Source organism: Anser brachyrhynchus (assembly GCF_964034855.1).
Source record: "Anser brachyrhynchus genome assembly, chromosome: 7".
Taxonomy (NCBI): domain Eukaryota; kingdom Metazoa; phylum Chordata; class Aves; order Anseriformes; family Anatidae; genus Anser; species Anser brachyrhynchus.
The window spans coordinates 36,577,290-36,598,687 of record NC_137701.1 but is presented as its reverse complement, the minus strand read 5'-3'; the positions used below and the strand labels follow the sequence as shown (position 1 = coordinate 36,598,687).

General features: G+C 33.8%; 1 protein-coding gene across 12 annotated transcripts in view; it reads left to right on the top strand.

The window, feature by feature from the left end:
- The window catches only part of LRP1B (LDL receptor related protein 1B), a 553,237-nt gene that overhangs the window by 359,651 nt on the left and 172,188 nt on the right, over positions 1-21,398 (top strand). For all 12 annotated transcript variants that reach the window (XM_080600673.1, XM_080600668.1, XM_080600675.1 and 9 more), the window contains 4 exons: positions 199-426; positions 4,157-4,331; positions 4,643-4,737; positions 10,218-10,367. In XM_080600673.1, the coding sequence (XP_080456799.1) occupies positions 199-426; positions 4,157-4,331; positions 4,643-4,737; positions 10,218-10,367 (648 nt within the window). The remainder of the gene's footprint in view (positions 1-198; positions 427-4,156; positions 4,332-4,642; positions 4,738-10,217; positions 10,368-21,398) is intronic.

The following is a 21,398-nucleotide window of genomic DNA, read 5'->3' as shown; positions in this document are numbered from 1 at the left end:
TTAATATATTTTTCCTGTGATTTTTGTGCTGTATAACATTATTTCTCAAATGTCAATAAGTGCAGGTTTTCTGGAGATGTTAAATCATTCACACAAACTGTATTTACACATTTGTAACTTGATTTTAAACAAATAACTTTGACTTCTGCTAGCAATGATTTAAAGAGAATGTGGTGATATTTTCCTGTCTTCTACCAGAAAGGAAGAAATTTCTTCTTTATGCGAGGCATTCTGAAATAAGAGGAGTGGACATAGAGAATCCATACTTCAACTTCATCACAGCCTTCACTGTTCCTGACATTGACGATGTGACAGTCATAGATTTTGATGCTGTTGAGGAACGGTTGTACTGGACCGATGTGAAAACACAGACAATCAAGCGTGCCTTCATTAATGGGACTGGCTTAGAAACCATTATTTCAAGAGGTAAATAATATAATATTGAATTAAAAATAATTGATTTTAGGTAAAAGTTCACGTGTTCTAAGTGTTCATATTCTTGTTTGGTATACTTTTCACTGGTATTGGATAATTCATATAAACAATAGGAAAACAATTTTATTTAGGATTCTAGTTCATTTTATAGAATCATAATATATTTTTATTTAGATATATTGGTACATAACTAACATTGTTTTCATACAAAATTCAAATGTGTCGTAAAAAATGGTAATACTGCCTTCTGGGGAAGGTAGAAGGAATAAAGATGAAGAGCAGAAAAATTGCAAGTAGATCTTTCTGATTTGGCATTATCAAGGAGTCACACCATATGGTAGCTTTGTAATTTTGGTGATACTGCTGTTATGTATTTACCTGTTCTCTTGCAATATGTGTCGTGTTCAAGCTGATTGACATCAAGCTGTTTTCAGTACTTCAGTGGGGACATCAGGAACTGGAGTCTTTTGATTACTTTTTTTTTTTTTTTGAATACTGGACATCTTTGTTATGTTCTTGCTGCTTCAGTTACATAAAATAGAACATAAGCTTTCCTTTTTACTGAGCTTTTTTAATAAGTAGATTTATTTCAACAATAAAAAAAAAAAACCTGCAAATGGAAAATCATGACTGGCTGCTTTTTCTGCAGTTAGCACCTTCATTGTTCTGACACTTTTTGCTCAGTACTTTGAATACAGAAACTTAATGGACTGAGGAGTCTGTACCTGATTTTTTCAACCTTATGGCAGTAGCTCCGGTACTAAAATGACACCATTTGTTTTCTTTGCTAGTGGTGCCCTTCCCTTCCCTTCCCTTCCCTTCCCTTCCCTTCCCTTCCCTTCCCTTCCCTTCCCTTCCCTTCCCTTCCCTTCCCTTCCCTTCCCTTCCCTTCCCTTCCCTTCCCTTCCCTTCCCTTCCCTTCCCTTCCCTTCCCTTCCCTTCCCTTCCCTTCCCTTCCCTTCCCTTCCCTTCCCTTCCCTTCCCTTCCCTTCCCTTCCCTTCCCTTCCCTTCCCTTCCCTTCCCTTCCCTTCCCTTCCCTTCCCCTCAGTTCCCTTCCCTTCCCTTCCCCTCAGTTCCCTTCCCCTCAGTTCCCTTCCCTTCCCTTCCCTTCCCTTCCCCTCAGTTCCCCTCAGTTCCCTTCCCCTCAGTTCCCCTCAGTTCCTCTTTGTCTCGCAATATCACTCCTTAAAAAAGCAGAACTGTCTGACAGGGACTATCTGGAGGCAAATTGTTGAGTGTATATTTGAAGGGGAAGAGGAGGAAAGAAATAACTCACTTTTGTAAGATCAGACTTTTTCATTTTGAGAGCAAATGAAAAAAATGGAAATACTTTTTTAGAATAGTTAACCCCAGAAATAAATAAATAAATAAATAAATAAATATTCTTTCCCGGGTGTCACTTTAGAAGACATTTCTTCTGTATTAGCAAACTTTAGAAAGTCATTGGACAAGTATGGCAATATCCCCACTTGACTATGTAGATTGATAATTTGTTGTGTATGGGTATCTTTATTTTTCCTTTGCTATCTCATAAGAGACAATTTTCAGTACCAATAAGGAGAATGAGTTTTATAGTGTCTCTTGAAGTTCTTCTCTACATCATGAACTGAGGTGCCTAAAAGAGAATTTTTTTTGGTTGGTTGGTTTGGTTTGGTTTTAAATTGTAGTAGAATTACACCATTGTTTACTGTATAAAATATACAGTGAAAAATTAAGAAACTCATCAAAAAACTTCATGAAGTTTAATGAAACTGACTCACCATGTGTTTCTGTTTATCGTTATCATAATATTTATTATTAATATTTAGCATTATTTCATAATTTTATCTTTTTTTTAGTTGATGTTAGCTTCTGTCGCAGACTAGATAAAATGATTTGCAAAATTATCATGTTCTGATGTATCCAGACATTATAAGGAGTACTTATTTTGTGTAAATGATCTCATTCACTAACAGTTACATTTTTATACTTGTCATAAAAAATTAAGAAGCTTTATAGGCATATAGTAGTAGGATTCCCATTGGATGAAGTCTCATACCAATGTCACAAGGATGCTGAAGTCATACTTTAATCATTTTAAGAGGATGAAATCCTTGTTTTTCTAGTTCTTCCAACCAAAAGAAAAAAAAAAAAAGAAAAAAAAAAGAAAAAAGAGGCAAGGGAACAGTTTAAAGTGGGTCAAGGCTGTATTTTCAGTGTCCTTTCATGCATTCTTGAAAGCTGGCAAACTTTCTTATGCACAATAACCATTTGACCTTACATATATGCAGGCCAAGCCAAACTAACAGCCATGTTAGTTTGTCAGTGGCTATAATTCTGTCAGTGAAAGTAACCAAGTTAAATTGCTGAAGAGATAGTGTACAAACTATGAACTATAATGAAATCACCCTTGGCCTCCTTCCTCACCTACAAAGATGCATCATGAACCACTGCTAAGCCTAGGCAGAATATCACTTTGCTACCTTGGTATTAATTCCCGCCATTTAAGGTAGATATTAACATATGTTACCATTGTTAATCAATATATTGTTAACGAAGGCTTTCATATGCAAAGAGACTTGTGAAGCTATGTAATTAATCATATCTCACTCATATTTTGCTAGCTCAACTTGTACTGGCTGCCATCAGAGCTTGATTCCTTCTAGTAGGCATGCTTTTTCTAACTGCTGCAGTGCCTATTCTTGTTAGTCATTGACCTCCCATGAAAAGTCTTGCATATTTAATAAAAAATATTTGTGATAGACTCTGGATAGAGCTATCTGTGCTGGGCTGCATAAACTTTAAAATACATTGTTTCAGAAATTATCTCTCTTTCTCATTTGTCTTTATTTTGAAGTTCATATCCAGTGTCATACCTACAGTAAGAATAGTAGTTTCCTCCAGTGGTTCTTGATAAATTACACTTTAAACCTTAATCAGTGAATACAAGTAGATTTCTTGCTGCTTTGGTTTAGGATTAGGGTGTTTGTTATAAACAGCTGCATAACATCCTTCCTTTTCAAAGCCTAAGGAGGAAGTTAAGTTGGCATCTTCAAAGCAACATTAGTTATCAGCTCCAGAACTCAAAAACCTTCTTCAGTGCTGTAGCTACCTAACTATTTATGTGCTGTTGAACCATTTACATATTATATAGTGAACCTGCTCAGTGATAAAGAAAGTAGACTTTTAAACTTCAGTATTGCTTTGTTTTAGAAAGCTTCTTAGTATTCTACATGTTAAGTATGACTTGCGACTACACAAACATGAACCTTTTTCTTATTTCACAAGTAATTTTATGGCTATTAAATGTGATCTTTAAACTACCTAGTCAAAGCTAACTCATTCCACATTATCATCTTTTCAAAAAAACACTTTTTAATAGCTCACTGAGTAATAAATGCTTTCTTAAATAGAGGAATGCACTATGAAAATGAAGAGTCTGTCTGATTATTATTTTTGAACAATAGGTTTTATGTTATTTTTTTAGAACTTTTTAAGGAGGATTTCCCAAATCCTTAATGCAAATTCCATGGTACTTATTCAGATGTGTAAGGAAGAAACATGATTATTCGTTCTTGATAACCAGTTTACAAATACATCTCAGAATATTGCATAAATTTGTTTAAAAAATTGTAGAATAAAGTTTGCTTGTTTTTGTTTGTTTCTTTGTTTGTTTTCCCTCAAAGACTGAGAATAGTCTAGAAAGAAAATCAAAAGAACAACTGCTTCTAATTTTTGCAGATACTCAGAGTATCAGAGGTCTTGCAGTAGATTGGATATCACGTAATTTATACTGGATTAGCTCAGAATTTGATGAAACACAAATTAATGTGGCACATTTAGATGGTTCCTTGAAAACCTCGATCATCCATGGAATTGATAAACCTCAGTGTCTTGCAGTTCACCCAGTAAAAGGGTAAGATATCTGTGGTTTTAATAAATAAACTGTTGTAAAGCTCATCAGATGATTTCTTCTTCATTCAGATTTTGTTTGCCCATTTTGTTGTCTTTCAAACTTGAACTAAATGTATCCGTTTGAAAGACTTTTCTAAGAATTTCTTAATTGAATAATGTTTCTCTACTAAAGCTTCGTATTAATTAAATCATGTAATTGCTATTTGTATATTTCGCCTACTTCTAAATTTATGAACATGTTTTCACTTCTGGTGCATTAAAAATGTTGTGTACACAAGGCAATGTTTTCAATATGTTTATTTTCTTCTTAAGTAAGCTGTATTGGACCGATGGAAACACAATTAACATGGCAAACATGGATGGCAGCAACAGCAAAATTCTCTTTCAGAATCAAAAAGATCCTGTCGGTAAATACCATTTTTGCTGTTTCTTTTTTTATTCAATGGTACTTTAATACAAACATTATTTTGAAATCCTGGTTAATATACCATGTTTTTCATGTACTTTCTAAAAGTGATAAGAACGTGCATAAAGACATGGAAAACACTAATGTATTTTTGTGTTTCACCATTTAAGGTATTTTTGGCCCATTCTAATTGAGTTGAAATCTATTGTAATGCGTTAAGTGTACTCTTAGTTATGTGGACCAAAGGTGAAGTAGAACCCACCTGCATCTCTCTACTTTAGGACATGGATAAAAAAAAGTGCAGAGTGGGGTTTTAATTAATTTAATCAATTTAATCAATGCGAGAGCATTCTTTGACTGGTGGAAATTTGGAACTTTCCTCAACAGAATCCCAGCTACACGATGAAAAGATAATTTGGCTCTTTTTTTTTTTTTTTATGTATAGAGAGGATAAATTGGAGCATGCATTTCATATGACTTAACCTCATTTTTAATATTTGTGAATTAATATAGTTGGCAGTAAATTGGAGCACTTTCTTGAATATTATATATTCTCTATGTGTACTAGGTTTGTTGTTGTTGTTGTTCAGATTCCTTTCTTTCTGTGATTTTTTTTTTTTTAAGGAGTTAAAGTAGTTATCTCAATTACCTTTGCCAGATTAAAAGCCCATCAATAAACTGTTTATGTTTTAAAGAATTTATGGCTTTTGATAACTGAATGTATTAAACTTGCAGAAGCAAAAAAAATGAATGAAATAAAATTGATGTTAGAGCAAACACAACATGCATTTTAGACAATACATTCAAATAATTTTATAGAAAATGTTTGGCAACTGTTTTATTTTTGATTTTGATTTTATTTCTATCCACCTGAAAAAACAGTTGTCTGTTTATTTGGAGGAAAAGAGTGGTAACGCCACTAATTTTGAGGTGAAGCATAAACTCATATAATAATATTTGGGCAATATTAAGAAGTAAGGCTGTGTGCAACTTATTGCACTGAATATCCTGTGATCATAGGTCACAAGGTCCTAAATTGCAGTCCTTATGGTTTCTGTCATTGAGTTTGTTCTGAGTAGCAGTAAAGCCACTGAACCAAATGCATGGTAGAGTGGTAAGTACTCATTTTTTTCTGTAAATATATCGGTACGGTCAAAGGCTGCATGTGCAAATCCATGTGGGTTTTGTGACATTTTTCTTCATGGATGTAGAGTCTCAGTGGTACGAGATGGACTATTCATACAGTTAAACATTTCTGTAAGCCTGTAGGACTGAGGATTGTGACATAAGCTTTTTACTTTACCACAGAGCTGCAAGTGAGATTTTTTTTTTCTGTATTATTAGATTAATTTAACACCTTTGAGATCTGAGTTACTCAAATAGGTTATATTCCAGATTGAAGGTTCTTCTTCATAATAGTGAGACAAAGGATACCAAAGAGATTTAGTTGTTTCTCCCTTCTTCTTGCCTGTCTGAAAGTGTGATAAGTCATAAAGCATGTAGTAAGTAAATTGTGTATGTGTATATGTATGTAAAGCGAAAGTAAAGTTTGCACCTGTCAGTTGCTGAAATACTTCATAATTGGTAGACATCTTGGCTCAGTTCTATTGTCAGTCAGGATGAACGTGAAAAGAGATTCTGTTGTATATCTGATGAAAAATCAATACACTGTTTTGTAGATAAAACAAGTGTTAAATTTCCAACATTGTACTCTACACACCCATACATGAGCAAAATACCCATTTTACTAGCTTAAATTATTATCATTAGCATAAGACATTCCATACTAAGAACAAGAAAAAAACTGCTGAAGATCCAAAGTAGCATTTCATTTCAAGACAAGAAACTGTATTTTTCTATAAGGAATACTCCAGCTCATGTAGTGCTAATTTGGAGTATTTGGAGAATGAGGTGAATGAGCTAATAAGTGAATTCATGAGTGGATTATTGAAAAATATACGGCTTATTAAGATGTCCTGAACATTTATGTTTTCTTCAGTTGGCTTGACACCATTTTTTTTTTCTCAGTTTGAGTTTGGTTTTGAAAGAAGGAGGTGATTTCAGTTAAAATATTCTGTATGAACACCAAGATTGTGTAGGTTAAATATTTTGGAAACCGATAATCTTACAAAGACAAATTTTGTCTCTTACTTTTGTCTTAAGATGCTAGTTAGAACTTAATAGTCCATTTTTCAGTTCTAAAAGCCTCAAATACTGACATATATAGATCAGTTGAAAAAAGAACTAGTCAATGGAGTTCCATTAAATTACTTTCTTAGGGATTCAGATTTATTGCTATATTTAGCTTCGTACTTTCTGAGGCAGATCATTTGATTATGGGTGTCTTGAACTTATCATCAGTTAAGGAATTTTTATAAAGCTCTAAAAATAAAAAGCATGCTTCCACTGGATTGCTTTTAAGGAAACAGGTATTATTAAATTATGGAATATTGTATTCATATTAAGTATGGGAATATCTTGGATAAATAATATTTAAAAACATACTGAATCACACTCTGAGCTATATTAAAGGGACTCCATAGTTATAGGCTATGGGGTTTTTGTTTGTTTGTTAAAGCAGAGGTCTGTCCTTCACTCTAAATAAGCTTAGTTTCCATTTTGGTCTAGTACAGACCCATTTGCTCTTGTAACTGATACTGTTTCATTTTGTTGGCTGACTATTTGAATATCACTTGTGAACTTGTCCTTCCTTTTCTTTATATATAGTCTGCAAACAAAATCGTGCAGATTTGAACCAAAAATCTTTTTGAGACTGGCACTTGAAATGTAATCTTAAAATTATTTATTTATTTTGTTTTTAATTAAATATGTGTGTGCAGAAATTTCCAAATTTTAGACACACAAGTATTTATACATGAAAGCGAGCAAGCCACAAACAGTTAAAAAAATCTTTCTTAAGCCACTAAGAAAATAAGAGATTACACTCTCTGGAGAATTTTTTAAATCTTTTATTTCAATGATTCTTGATAATATACCTGTATTTTAACTAACACATAAATGATACCTTTTATAATACTAAATTATTTTGATCTTTCTTATTTGTGAGGAGGATACCATTTGTGTAATTATTTTTCTGACTTAATTTTAACTGTATAGTTTAATTTTAGACCTGATCACCAAGACCTGATCTTCAGTCCATTCATTTGCTGCTTAATGTTGTGTTGGAAGGAGGAATTGGAGAAGGCTTCAGGTTATTAATTGTACCAGATTAGGTCTATGTGCAGTAAAGATACATGTAAGAGCAGGTCACCGCTATGACAGTTCTTTCAGGATATTGCAGTTTGTTTTCTTTTACATCATTTACTCAAAATAGATGTATGAGCTCACTGTTAAGAATAGTAGCAGTTTTCATCTAGCTGATGATTCTAGGCTCTTTGAAGCACTCTGAGTTTGTAATACTTGGTCTTCAATGGATAGATGGGCCTTGTCTTCCTTTCATCTCAGTTTTCTGAAAAGCAAAATGTGTAGTATTAATAAGAGACAGATATGCCTTGGTAGTCAGTTAAGGACAAGTGCTTCGAAGTCAGTGTTCTAATGGGGACATAGTATTGCCATCTGGTAGTTGCTTACAGAGTCAGTATAAATATTTCTTTTCTACAGTCCAAATGATCAGGTTGACTTTAACAGCCTTGATATAGGGTGTAAGCCTGTCACCCATACTAGAATATATCCTGAAGGTCTGTGGCACATATAGCAAGAAAATCACCTGGTTTTGTTAGGGAAAAAAAAAAATCATGAAAAATATAAATAAGCATGCTCTGCTTACATTAGAAATAATACATTTTCAGAAAGGTAAATAATAGCTGGTATAACACTACAGGAAAGTGTTCCAAGAAGACAAGCTGTGATAGACTTGGGTAGAAGGTGATGGGACTGTTACTTCTGTCAGGTGATGCCATGTTTTGGTATACCCATGCGTAGAAATATTACTTTCATAACTGAAATAGCAGAAAACCTGGCAACATAACATTGTAATTGCTGTATAGATAACATTCATAGCAACCCCATTAATAGACCTGCCTGCATGAAATCAGTGAGCAGTTGTCTGGTAGTAGTCAGGACTTCTTGGGAATAGCAAATTCTATCCATATAGTAAGGAAACCTTAATATTTGTGTGTTACCCTTGTAACTCCATGGCAAGGTTCATCCAGATTCTCAGGAAAGTTTCCCAAGTACTGCAGGTGTCTCCAAGTACTACCCTTTCACTTTGATCAGTGCTTATTGTACCAGCTGGGAATCACTTCTGTGCAAATAGATGTTGCAAGATCAGTCTGCTGAAGCAATACTCCGTATCCTTTCTTTAGCTTTTGTTGTTTTTCCTCTGGGTGATACACTTGCAGAGAGCGGAACAAATATCAGTAACTGTAAAGGAAATGGAAGACTACATTTCAAAAGCTTGCAAAGTGGACACCTTTTGGCCTAATATGTCAGCTGTGCGTAAAAGAAGTAGTGTCATGATGCAAACTCTTAAGTACTGCAGCACATGGCACTGCTTTCTCCTGTCAGAATTTTTAAAATATACCTGGCTTTCTACAGAGAAGCAGATTACAGGATGGAAGGAGAGTATTTTGCACCTTCTAGAAGCTGACCTTTGTAGTGAAATACAGTATTTTCTGGCAATCATCTGCTGCCTAATATGAGTTCTGGGAAAAGTCTAATACCAAAGCAAATTATTATGGCATGTATTGTCACCATGCCAAGTATATTTCACTGTGGAAAATCTCTTGCTGCAATTTCTTCAACAGTTTTAAAGGATTTGAGAAGTCTGAAATATATTGTCTTTTAGTTCTTTTCTCTTTCTTCCAGAATATTATATGCTTAGTTTACTTAGTAGACTATTCTGCAAATATTTTTATTTCTAAATTCTCTTGCTTCTAATTCCAAAGAGCTGATCATGAAGTCAGTTTACTATGAAATGAAATTAAAATTAGTACTATAAATTTATTGAGTACTGTTATTATGTTTTGGTACTTTTAATCTTTGTCAGCATTCTAAGCAGAAGACTATCCATTTATGGAGAGAACACTCTTCTTAGTTCTTAAACACACACACAAAAAGATTGTTTTTAAGAATATATAATCATAATTTTAGAATAAAAATGTTGGCTTCTGGTTGTAGTTAATGACTAGTTCTGGCTAGTAGCTAATGACATCTCTTAGGACCTCAGTTCCTTCAAGTAGCTCTCTGCCAGATGATACTTTCATCAGTCAGTCGCTGATTGACTTCTGTAGATGTTTGGAGAAATAAAGGCAGAAATATTTCAAGAAGCATGTTGTTTTCACTAAAAATGTCTGAGCTTATTTGGTTTTCTTGATTTGTTTTTTAAAGTTTGAGTGGATAGATAACAATTTTATGTAAATATACTTTTTTCTTGAACACATTTTTGTTGTAAAAACAGCTTAATGCTAAATGTATATTAGGTATCCAAACGACAGTTAAAATTGTATATGTTAATTACAGGTTTATCAATAGATTATATGGAGAACAAACTTTACTGGATCAGTTCAGGAAACGGAACCATAAATAGATGCAACTTGGATGGTGGTAATCTTGAAATAATAGAGTCCATGAAAGAAGACTTACCAAAAGCCACGGCTTTAACCATTATGGGTAAGTACAGTTGTAATAGCAATAATTTTCAAACAATTGGAAGCTAATTAATTATGAACTGTCAAAAACTTGTAAAAGTTATTGTTTTACTGTAGATAATGCATACAGCAAAAGTGAGACTTGGTTTTGTGAGAAAACCAAGAGAATGATGAAACATTTTCATAAATAGATGAGTTGGATTTTCAGATGTCTGCTAATATTCTTTGTATTCAATCGATTTTTTTCTTTTTTATACATTGCACTTTAGAAATATTGGGATAATTTAAATATTTTTAAACATTAAAAAAAAAAAAACACAGAAGAAGAGAGGTAACATAAGTAAAAATTATTAAGTAGAGTCTTTAAGTTGGAGAATGCTGAATATTACGAGAATATAGCTTTGTCGATTCAAATGTTTCTTATATGTACCTTCATCTCTTGCCCTTTCTAGGGTACAGTGTGTTAAGAAATTACAGTTTAACTCAGAACTAGTGTTTTATTTTCTTCTAAATGCTTTTCTCACCTTTATTCTGGTTTAATTCAACATAATTTATATTTATCTTGGATTTTCCACACATAAGTTTTGTTGATAACTAGATTTTTGTTGGTATAGTTGACTCATCAACTACCAGTCTCTTTTAAAATGTATTTTATTTGATTGATTAACTGTATAGTGCACATATAGCTGGTGTGCTTTTGAAAATTACTTCAAATGAACCTCAAAGACTTTATACACACAGTGTAAGTTGTTATATTTTAAAGTAAAAGCTGCTTAGAGTTTTATTGTGAAACTATTTGGCCAGTATTGAGCTGTAAATGCTGTCAAAATCAGTTAGAGAGGGGATGCTTTTATATATGCATTCATAAACAAAAGCAAGTTTTGTGTCAGAAGGAGTCATGAATGTTAATATGGAAAAATTGTCTTTCATTGATTTGATTGTGACTCGGAATTGAATGAATGGATGACCTTTACTTCAGGGAACTGTTGAAGATCTTTAATATGAAATGTTGTAAAGAATATTTGTCCAATACTGTCACTGAAACATATAGGGTATCGTGTTTATCTGTGATTTACAGAAACTACAGCAGTGATGATCCATTTGGGATATAGAATAAAGAGTTTACAGCTATCATTTAAAGAGGAGTGTTTCATTCATGTTTGTATTAAAGTAGATTTTTTGCCGGTGTGGAAAGGCAAGAACTTCTATGGCTTAGTTTTTAAACATATATGCATATAATATCACTAGTTTGTGATACCTTGTTTTTGTGGGTGATGACAAACCTTCCTACTCAAAATTGATAAACACAAGATGCGTTTACTTTTTTCTGTTTGTTCTGCTTTTTTGTTTTGTCTTTATTTAGGAGCCATAGTTTTGATAAACTGCACTATGACATTTCAGTATGATTGTATTGATACAGTATTGTTTTTATTGATACAGTATTGCATGCTCTGACTGAAAAACATGAAAGATTTCTGTATTCGTTTCTCCTGTGTGTTTTTATGTTGTGGAACATACTGTAGCAACAAAGATGCCATCTATTTTCTTGAAGTGATAGTAGCTTTACATCAGCTTCTTATATTCAGGCATTTTTGTGTGTAAAACAAGTCAGAGCAGAAAACAGTACAAAATGAAACAAGAGATCAATAAATGATAAGCAATAATAACTACTGAGAGATAAATAAAGAAGAATGAATAATTTGTTATAATGTAAGATTTAATATGATAGTATGTGAAAATTTAGTACCCCCATTGATCTGTTAGCTTACAATTTTAATAGAAAGTTTTAGCAGGAGAGTTGCAGTAACTGTGTGTTTATTGCATCATTTTTGGTCTGTTTCATGAATTTTCCTCACTGCTTTTATCTAGAAATGTGGTAAATATTTAAACCACAACATGAACTGGAATATTTCTTCATTTTTTGGGGGGGAGGCGGGGGGGGACAGTTGACATTTAGCAACTAAAATGAAAATAGACATGACGTGTGCCAAAACTCTTAACCATTTTCTGGCATTTGGGTTCCACTCAGTGTTAGAGTCCTGTAGGCTTTTGCTTTCTTTTGCATTTTTCTGTCTTCAGCATTTGGTACCTATCCAGATAAAAGTAGTATTTTGGAGAACTTCAATTTTTTGTTAATGTTATGTTATGATCATATCATGTCGTATCATTGATTTATGTTTCCACTGGGGCAGAAAGAAGAGATGGAGTTCAGTATTTTCAGACACTTGTGGTAGAGTAGTCTCGACAGGTCGTAATACATTGGTCAGTTGTTTTTGATTGTTAGAAATATTATTGTTCTAAACAGCTAAAACCAGGAAAGATTGGAGGGAACCTCAATTCATTGTGAGGGCAGAGCGAGTTGGTTTTACTTGCATAGTGACCGTAACGTGATCTGAGAAAGCCCTGGTTCTTACAGAAGGCAACTGTCTGGCCAGCTTTTTGCTCAGAAAACTAACGTGTCTTTTGACAATTTCCAGGAGATTTAAGGAGATTTTCTTATAGTTTACATTCCTGAAATTTTTTTGTAACTAACCACTGTAAACTGTTTGGAAGCTAACTGCTACTGTTTCAGATATTTACTGTCCTTTCCAGACTCTGTTTAACATTTTCTGACTATTAGATCCTTTAAAATCATGTTAACAAAAAAGTTGGTGTCAAGGTTTATCTTTGAGAGAAATGGAAACAAGTTATGTAATTCACATCTTTCTGTATCTTGTATTTATTGTTTTTCTACTCAACAGTGTCAGTCATTTATTTTCCATACGCTAAGCTCCAGAATTCCTAGTCTTCTGGTTCCTGCCTTTGCCACTTCTTTTTTGATGCATGATATATAAGAGATGAAAATTATATTCCATTTGAAAGCAAAATGTTTGAATATATACAAAATTACTAGTTTTTGCTTGCCCTTAGGCATATAAAAAATTAATTTTGCCCTTGCCTTTTTGTATTACAAAGATGTTGCTATCAATCCATGATGAAGTCACATTTTCTGGTCTGCTCCTCCAAACTTCTTCTGCAAAAGCACATTCCCTCTGTGTGAGTCAGTGAGTGCAACATCAGCTGTTTTTTAATTAAATTACTATTCAGAAATATATGTTAATGCTTTGTACAGTACTTCCCACTGTTCATTGTCTTACATGTGGTCAATGGCAGTTTTCTTCTGCCACTGTACTGACAATTCATTTTATTGTGTTCAACTCCTGTGAAATTTCTTGTGGTCTTTTACAAGCTTTTCTAATTCATCATGTGCATTTCCATGCATAATTTTTAACACCTACTATAGACACCATTTACAGGTTGATATAAAATATATCTACTTTTACAAAAACTTGGGATATTCCATGTGAGAGAATCTACAGTGGTACTCTTTTCAAGATTAAGAAAATGAGAAAACGTTTTCTATACTTCTCTTAAGATTTGATTGAGTTTAAGATACGATATTCCATATCTGATTTTGCCACTTTTCCTGGTAGCTGCTGTCTCTGTGTAATCAAATTACATAGCTGTGTTTGGCATTCTGTATAAAGTCTCATTTCCTGCCTTCAAAGTTGCTTAGTGATTATGGTTCCTTAACTCTAACTGAAACTGGCTGGAAATTTACTCTTGTGTGAGAACTTTATGTATTTCTGGATTGATGAGCAGAGTCATTATACAGCAAGATTTTGATTACAACGGGGCTTGCAGTAATATCTAAAGTATTTCCAAATTGATGTAGTCTTCCTTGAATGTCCCTAAATCAAAAATTGAACACTGCTAGAGAAGTATTGATTAGTTACTGTAAGGTTGTAGCTGAGAAGAAAACGATGTCGAAATCTTCCATGAGAGATATTTGGCTGGATTTTGTATCAGGTCCTCGCAGAAGCAGTTTACACAAAATCACAAAATCCAGCTCACTTAATTAGAAAATTGGAATATGATATAGTAGAAACGTCAAAGGAAATGTTCTATGGTGATAAGTAGTAGCATTTCCCTAGTCATTCTTCAGTAGCATAAAATACAGTAACTGAACATAGTGAATGATTCTGTGAGTGCATAATATTCTATTGAAATTCATTCAGCAATGCAACGAAATTGGAGATATATATTAGCTTCTCCAAAAAGGAATGCAGATATTAGAACAATGTCTTTTCAACACAAACTGTATATAATACAGCCATCAAGGTGTACTACCAAACAAACAAACCGACAATAACAATTACAGTATTTCATTTTGACAGAACATATTGGTTCATATTACTAAAATATATTTATGCTGACATTTACTTCATGTCATATGGTTAGTTGATATATTGGTTGTTTGATTTTTTTTTCTCTTTTATTTTTTTCTTTTTCACTACATAAAGTTTTGAAAAAAACACTACAATCCATTTCTAGTAACTCAAATGGTAGAAGCTGTGACTTTGCTGAACGTAATTGTGAAATCAAAGGGGCTGCTTAGATCAGGAAACTTCAAATACATACACCTTAATTTTCCAAGTCATCAGTCTTCTAATTGCTGTAACACCATTCATTACATTAGCATTAATATATGAAATATATCTAGGCAATTTGCCCAGTTCTGAGTACAGTACATAGTTGTCTTCCATAAATACTCAAACTATCATTAATGAAAACTAATGGTCCATCAAAATTTGCATTTAGAGTACTGCTTGAAATCTCCAAAGGACTGTCCACAATGCTAGTGTAGCAGTTTTTGGCATTTGAAATTGCTGTTTCCCAATATGTTGCTGTACTTAATACTAATTACCCAACAAAATGGATAAATACAACAATTCTAATATATATGATAACACAGTTTCAGCAACAAGATTGTAATTAGTGATCGAGCAACATTCTTGTTAGCATAATCAAACAAATCATTTAACTTGAGTTTGATATTTAAAGATTTCAAATAGAGTTGCTATTTCTTCTTTGCTATTTTCTGGAAGAAAATTGTTTTTATGCTAGTCAAGTGGTTTTGTAAAATAATCGATTATATTTAAAAAATAGAAACAGATTAATTCAGCCTAATGAGTAACCTTTTGTGTGTGCGTGTATGTGTGTGTGAGTCTGTGTTGTGGTGGGTGTCACACATCCAGTGGTTTCTGAACAACTAAAACATGTATTTTTTAGCTCTAAGGCTGTAATATTGGTCGTTGGAGGATGGTTCAACCAGATGATCTTCAAGGTCTTTTCCAACCTTTATAATTCTATGATTTTACAGCTGAACAGCTAACACCAGTTAATGCTTCTTGGTTGGTATTTTTAAGAGATTTGAACTTGAGAGGCTTGTAGTTCAAAATTTGATTATTATTATACCTTAAATGTCCAGATTTGCATGAGTTTCATCCCCTTAAATTTTCAGATTGCCTTTCTCCTTTAATTCCCCATATTGTATCCATATCTCTTTCAAAAACTTGTAGTGCACCACGTAAAACCTCTGTGCTAAATAAAAATAAATACTAGCTCGGTAAGATCTTGCAAGTTATATTTCTAAGTAGTATTTATCCAGGTGTCATGTTAACAAAGATGGAAGGGCAAGATAAAAGAATCATTATGAAGTGTATTTTGGCTATTCTCTTGTGATCTTTTTTGATTTGCCCTTGTTAATAATATAGACATCATAAGAAACTACTTAAGCACTGCATTTGCAGTCCAGTACTCTAAGGGCTAGTAATGAATTTATATTGTGCTGATTCATTCTCTATTTCTTGTGTCTGTTGTGAAGGGAGGAAAAAAAAGCTGTATGATCTTGCATGTCTGACAACACTGATGGAAATTGTCTGGATGCTATTCCCTCGAGCAGCAATTGCCTCATCTAGTAATGCAGTAAGCTAAAGAGGCACATGACTGAACATCCAGTTGGTGATGCAGAAATTGTTTGGCTCTATGCTAATACCTAAAGGGAGAAAGGAAACTATGTGTTAAGGATAATTACTGCTGATTGAACCTCCTGATTAAGCACATGTCATGCTTTCATCTCATGGTAAAAGAATATGCAAAGTTGGTTATTTGGGGATTATGCCTATTTGCTCTCCAGAGATAGTCATCAGATTGCTGTTTTGGTAGGCTGTCAAACCATAGCCAAGCATGAGTTTCACATAAAAATACTAAAGAAATGCCTAAGAATTTGGTCACCTCTTTGTAGTAAATGCTACAAGACATCAAAATTGTATACATTTTGCTCTCTTTCTGTACTCCAGCCTTATAGCTAATTTTAGGGGGGGGGTTGGGTACATAAAACTGTAGGTTCTGATTATATACCATGCACAGTATGACAGTCAATGCCAAAATTATTTAATTGGCTATTCTGAATAATGCTCAAATACAGATTTTGAATACTGAAATAACTTAGAATCATAGAATGGTATGAGTTGAAAGGAACCTTAAAGATCATCTAATTCCAAGCCCTTGCCCTGGGGAGGGACACCTTCCGCTAGACCAGGTTGCTCAAAGCCCCGTCCAACCAAGCTCAAAGCTCCATTCAACATATGTAAAATTATTTCATTATTCATTATTTCAAAAGCTGAACTAAGTTTATAGGATAGATAATCCATTATTGTGGGACATAATCTCATGTAACAAACAAACAAACAAACAGAACCCCTCCTATTTTCATGTGGACTATATCACTCAGTTACCACTATATTCTTACCTCACATCTAAGTCTTTGTTGTTGTTATAATTCACGCCATCAAAATTGAACACAGTAATTTCTTGTTCAAAAGATTTTTATAAGCTACTATTAATTTAACAGAAAGATATCACAGGACGATCTTTTCAGTCAGCAAATTCTAGCACCTTTGGATGTGTAGGATGATAGATTTCCTTTAAAATTGATGTAGAAATAAAATGAACATAGAGTATGCCAAGTTGGAAGGGACCCACAAGGATCACTGAGTCCAGTTCCTGGCTCCACACAGGACCACCCCAAAATCAGACTCTATGTCTGAGAGCATTGTCCAGATGCTTCTTGAACTCCAGCAGCTCGGTGCCACAACCACAGCCCTGGGAAGCCTGTTCCAGTGCCCAACCATCCTCTCAGTTTCACTGGAGATTTCCATTTGTGTCTCCAAATCTTCATATTCAGAATATTTCAATTCTGTAGACTGTTCTGTCATCACATGCCTGTGCAAACCACTCAGTAAATGCTTTTCTTCCTTTATATTTTCAAAGTTTATATTATTTTGTGGAAGTACAGTTACTGCAATGGATAATAATTTTTTCAGGTCTGCAACTTTTGTCATGAAACACTCAGCTATCTGGCTCTCTATATTAATTGTCTTAAATATTAAAACTGCATCATAGGCAACAATTCATTTAATTGATAGGAAAATGAACTAGAAATTAAGTTAACACACAGTATTTGTGGGAAATGCAGTGTTCCCAAAGATTAAAAGTTTTTTTATATAGCGTTTTCCTTCTAGTTCATCTGCAGTAATAACTTTGTCTTTCTGAAATGAAAATACTGATGATGTTAAACTTGCAATTATATGGACTTGCTCCATTTAATTATTTCATTTAAGATCTTTAAAAGATACATAACTATTTGGAGAAAAAAGGAAATGTTCATGCTTTTTTCTTCACGTAGAACATTGCTGCAAGATAGTATTTCACAGTCATTAATATTTTAAGTGTCATGAGTGAAATGTTAACTCACTGCAAAGCCGTATATTTTATTAACCTAAACATGCCCATATACTGCCATTTACATTGTACCAGTTTGAAAATACACATACAAAACTGAAGATAATTTTGAAGAAATTCAAATTTCTGCTATAATTTATTTTACTTTCTCTGTTGTTTTACCTTTCTTAGTTAAATTTAATATTTTCATGAGACCCATAATTTTTTGCCCTCAAGCCTGTTGGTCAAGTCTAAATCTGAGGTAAGATGCTATTAAAATGGTAACTTTTCCAAAAGGCTGAGAGTAGAAGAGAGTTGCTTGCACTTGCTTTTATGACACTTTTTTAACTGCGAGAATATAACAGAGATAGGTGAATGAAACCTTGTTTCTTTACTAAAGCTTCCTAGAAATGTAGTACCAGAACTACATTTTATATGATGGATTAAATTTTACTAACAAAATAACTTAAATTTCTTTATTAATGCAAATATAGGAAATTATCTGTGGCTGAGGATTGGGGCAGAAGTATAACTTCAAATTTATAGCATAAAAATCTGTATCTTTCTGAAGTGATAAACTACAGAGTGTTAGTCAGTCACTAAGGTGGCTGACTTGACTAAGTCAAGAGAAACAACCTGCAATGAGTTGGAAGGAGATCATCTTACTGCTTAAGTGCTGTCGAGGGAGTAAGCACCTACTCAGGTAGGTAGGGTGTTGTGGCATTTGAGGGAAAATGAGAAACAGGTATTGTGAAATACATTACAAACTGTGGAACTTACATGTCAGCCTCATACTTGGAGGCCATCACATCAAAAATCTGTGTATATTCTAGAGGCATTGAGGACTAATGTGTTCAGGACGTGAAACAAGATTGGCTATGGTTTCCATGTCAGTGTTTGGCCATTTATTCATTGGAGTTTGAGTTTGAAAAAACTGCTTAAAATTATATTGTGATGCATTGGAAGGTAGAGTCTGCTTTTCAGTTTTTCAATGATTTTTTAGATATTGATTATGATTTGTTTTTAATTAAAAATTAAAAGCATTAAGAGCAAGCTTGTTCACTTGTAAAAATTTATTCTACAGGGCAAAATCAGTAGAATTTCCATTAGCTAGGCATTTTAATTTAGGATTTTCTCTACGAGTACCCTCAAAAGAACAGCTTTTGCAGCAGAAGAGAAACTGGCGAAGACTGGCTTCCTGTCTTCTGCATCTTAGAAACACAGTAACTTTGGTTTTTCTCTCTATTTTTATCCCAGTAATGCCTCCAGTGGAAAACTCCATATCTTCCTTTATTCTAAGAGCTCAGATCAGTTTCTCTCCTCATCTTCTGCTCCATTCTATTGCAAGGACCTTCCTCCATTCTCAATTCCAAATTTTACTATCACAATACCCTGTTTTCCTCTCATATTTTTAAGTGTCCACACTTTTTTTCTCTCCACTCCATTCTCCGTCTTCTCTATGTCAAAACAAAGCACATGCTGTTGCCTCTCTGGAGCTACTCATAAAGTGATAAGCTGACCAGTATACGTGTGCCAGCAAATGGAAGGGATTCGACCATTCAATCATTCAGCTATTTTGCAGTATACTGGGGCTCAGGCAGACAAGAGTTTGTACTGGGTGGCTTGTGAGCTTGTCAAGAAAGTATGACATATACATGTTCTTAGTTGTCCTTCATAAGGAAATCTGTGTTTTGGTAAAGATTGTGTTATCTTTGCATTGATTTTTTCCAAGTTTTTAAATAGTAATTAGCAACTAGCAGAAATAACTTACATCTTTATTGTGAAAAATGATATACGGGATGTTGATGTTCCTGTTGCACCTAGAAACAGCTAGCAGGGCTTTGCATTGGATTTGTTTGGCTGACTAGAAATATCAGGAAATTCTTCACTGCAATAATGTTTTTATGCAATGTCTGAAGGATGACATTAAGAGTTAGCATTGGCTAAGTGTTTTCTGTATGTTTGGTATGCTCTGTGTTTCAGTCTCTACCAGACAGGAAAGGACTGTTTTGCTTTGCTTCCAGCAACCATTGAGATTGATGAATAGATGGGAACAAGCTGGCTGAAATTAATTGTGATAAAAATGAAAAGATTATGTTATAAGGGAAACAACTGAAGGACTTGGCATTAGTTAGGTAAGGAGCTCTTCACTGTGAACATTGTGTTGGAAAGAATTAGCTGAGTTCTCATTTTGGAAGTAAGTTTACGTTAGCTGGTGTTTAGTCTTAAAATTAGACAGTAAGCACAGTAAGCATTATTATTATTTTTATTATTATTTGATCTGACAGAAGCTTGCTTGCCTTTCAGTAATACACTTTTGTAATTTCAGTGCATTCTTCACTTTGCTCTAGACTGAACTATTCTGAACTATTGCCATGTACATCGTGGAAGATTATTTATGTAGAAGATATTAGTTTGCATTAAACAAATCATCTCACATTCAATGTGTAATTCTAATGCCTGTGTGTGCGAAATTTAAACACTTTTTATTTCCTCTCTTGGCACATGGCAAGTCACAAAAGCATGTCATGGTTGATTTCAATACCATGATTCTGAAGTTTTGATAGTCTCAGATGTGGAGCAAGGGTGAGCAGTCCTTGAGTATCCCTAGTTTACAACACTTTACTAGTCCCTGCCAGTATACTATCCCAGAAGCTGTGCCGTACTACAGAGCCATTGTCATCCCAGTGTTTTCTTTGAAACATGGGCAGGAAGTAGCTGTTGTGGAAAGTTTTTCTAAGACCTTGATGTCATCCTTCAGAGCTATAATAAAGCTAATAACTGAGGCTTTTTATATGCATAAAAATATAAAGAAATAGCGAGAAGACTTACTTAAGGGCCTTTCCGGAGTTCTGATTTCCTCTTGTTTCAGCCTTTTCTGTCTTCCAAGCCTTAGCAATAGGGAATAAAAGTGTTCTACAAGAGCTGCTGGGAAGGTTTTCAAGTGTATATTTCATATTCTTTTCTTCTGTTTGCATTATTTGCTCTTGATGTGTTTCTTGATAAGTCATCTTTGTTTTGTTTTGTTTCTTTTGGCTTTGTGCTTGTTGTGACCTCTATTGTAGCCCACTTGTATAACTGCATGAAACATGAAGTATTCAAAACTTGGTAGGAATATTGCCCCAGTAAAGGTTTGAGGTAACATAGTGAAGTTTACATTGACCTTAACCATCAACACTAGGGCATTTTGTTAGCTTTTGTTAGATTAATATAATGCTAACAAGCTCTTTAACTGCAGAGGTACTTGCATTAATTCCAGCAGGTGAAGAGTCAGTCTCAAAGTTGTATGATGAAAAATGGCATTGATGAATGTTGTATTTTTCTGAACAAAACTAAACAATATCTAATGTTGATATTTAAATGATATTTCACAAATAAAATTTTCCTGAAGTGAAGTAAGTGAAATGGAGACAATATACATCTCATGTATACATTTCAGTTTCCTGAA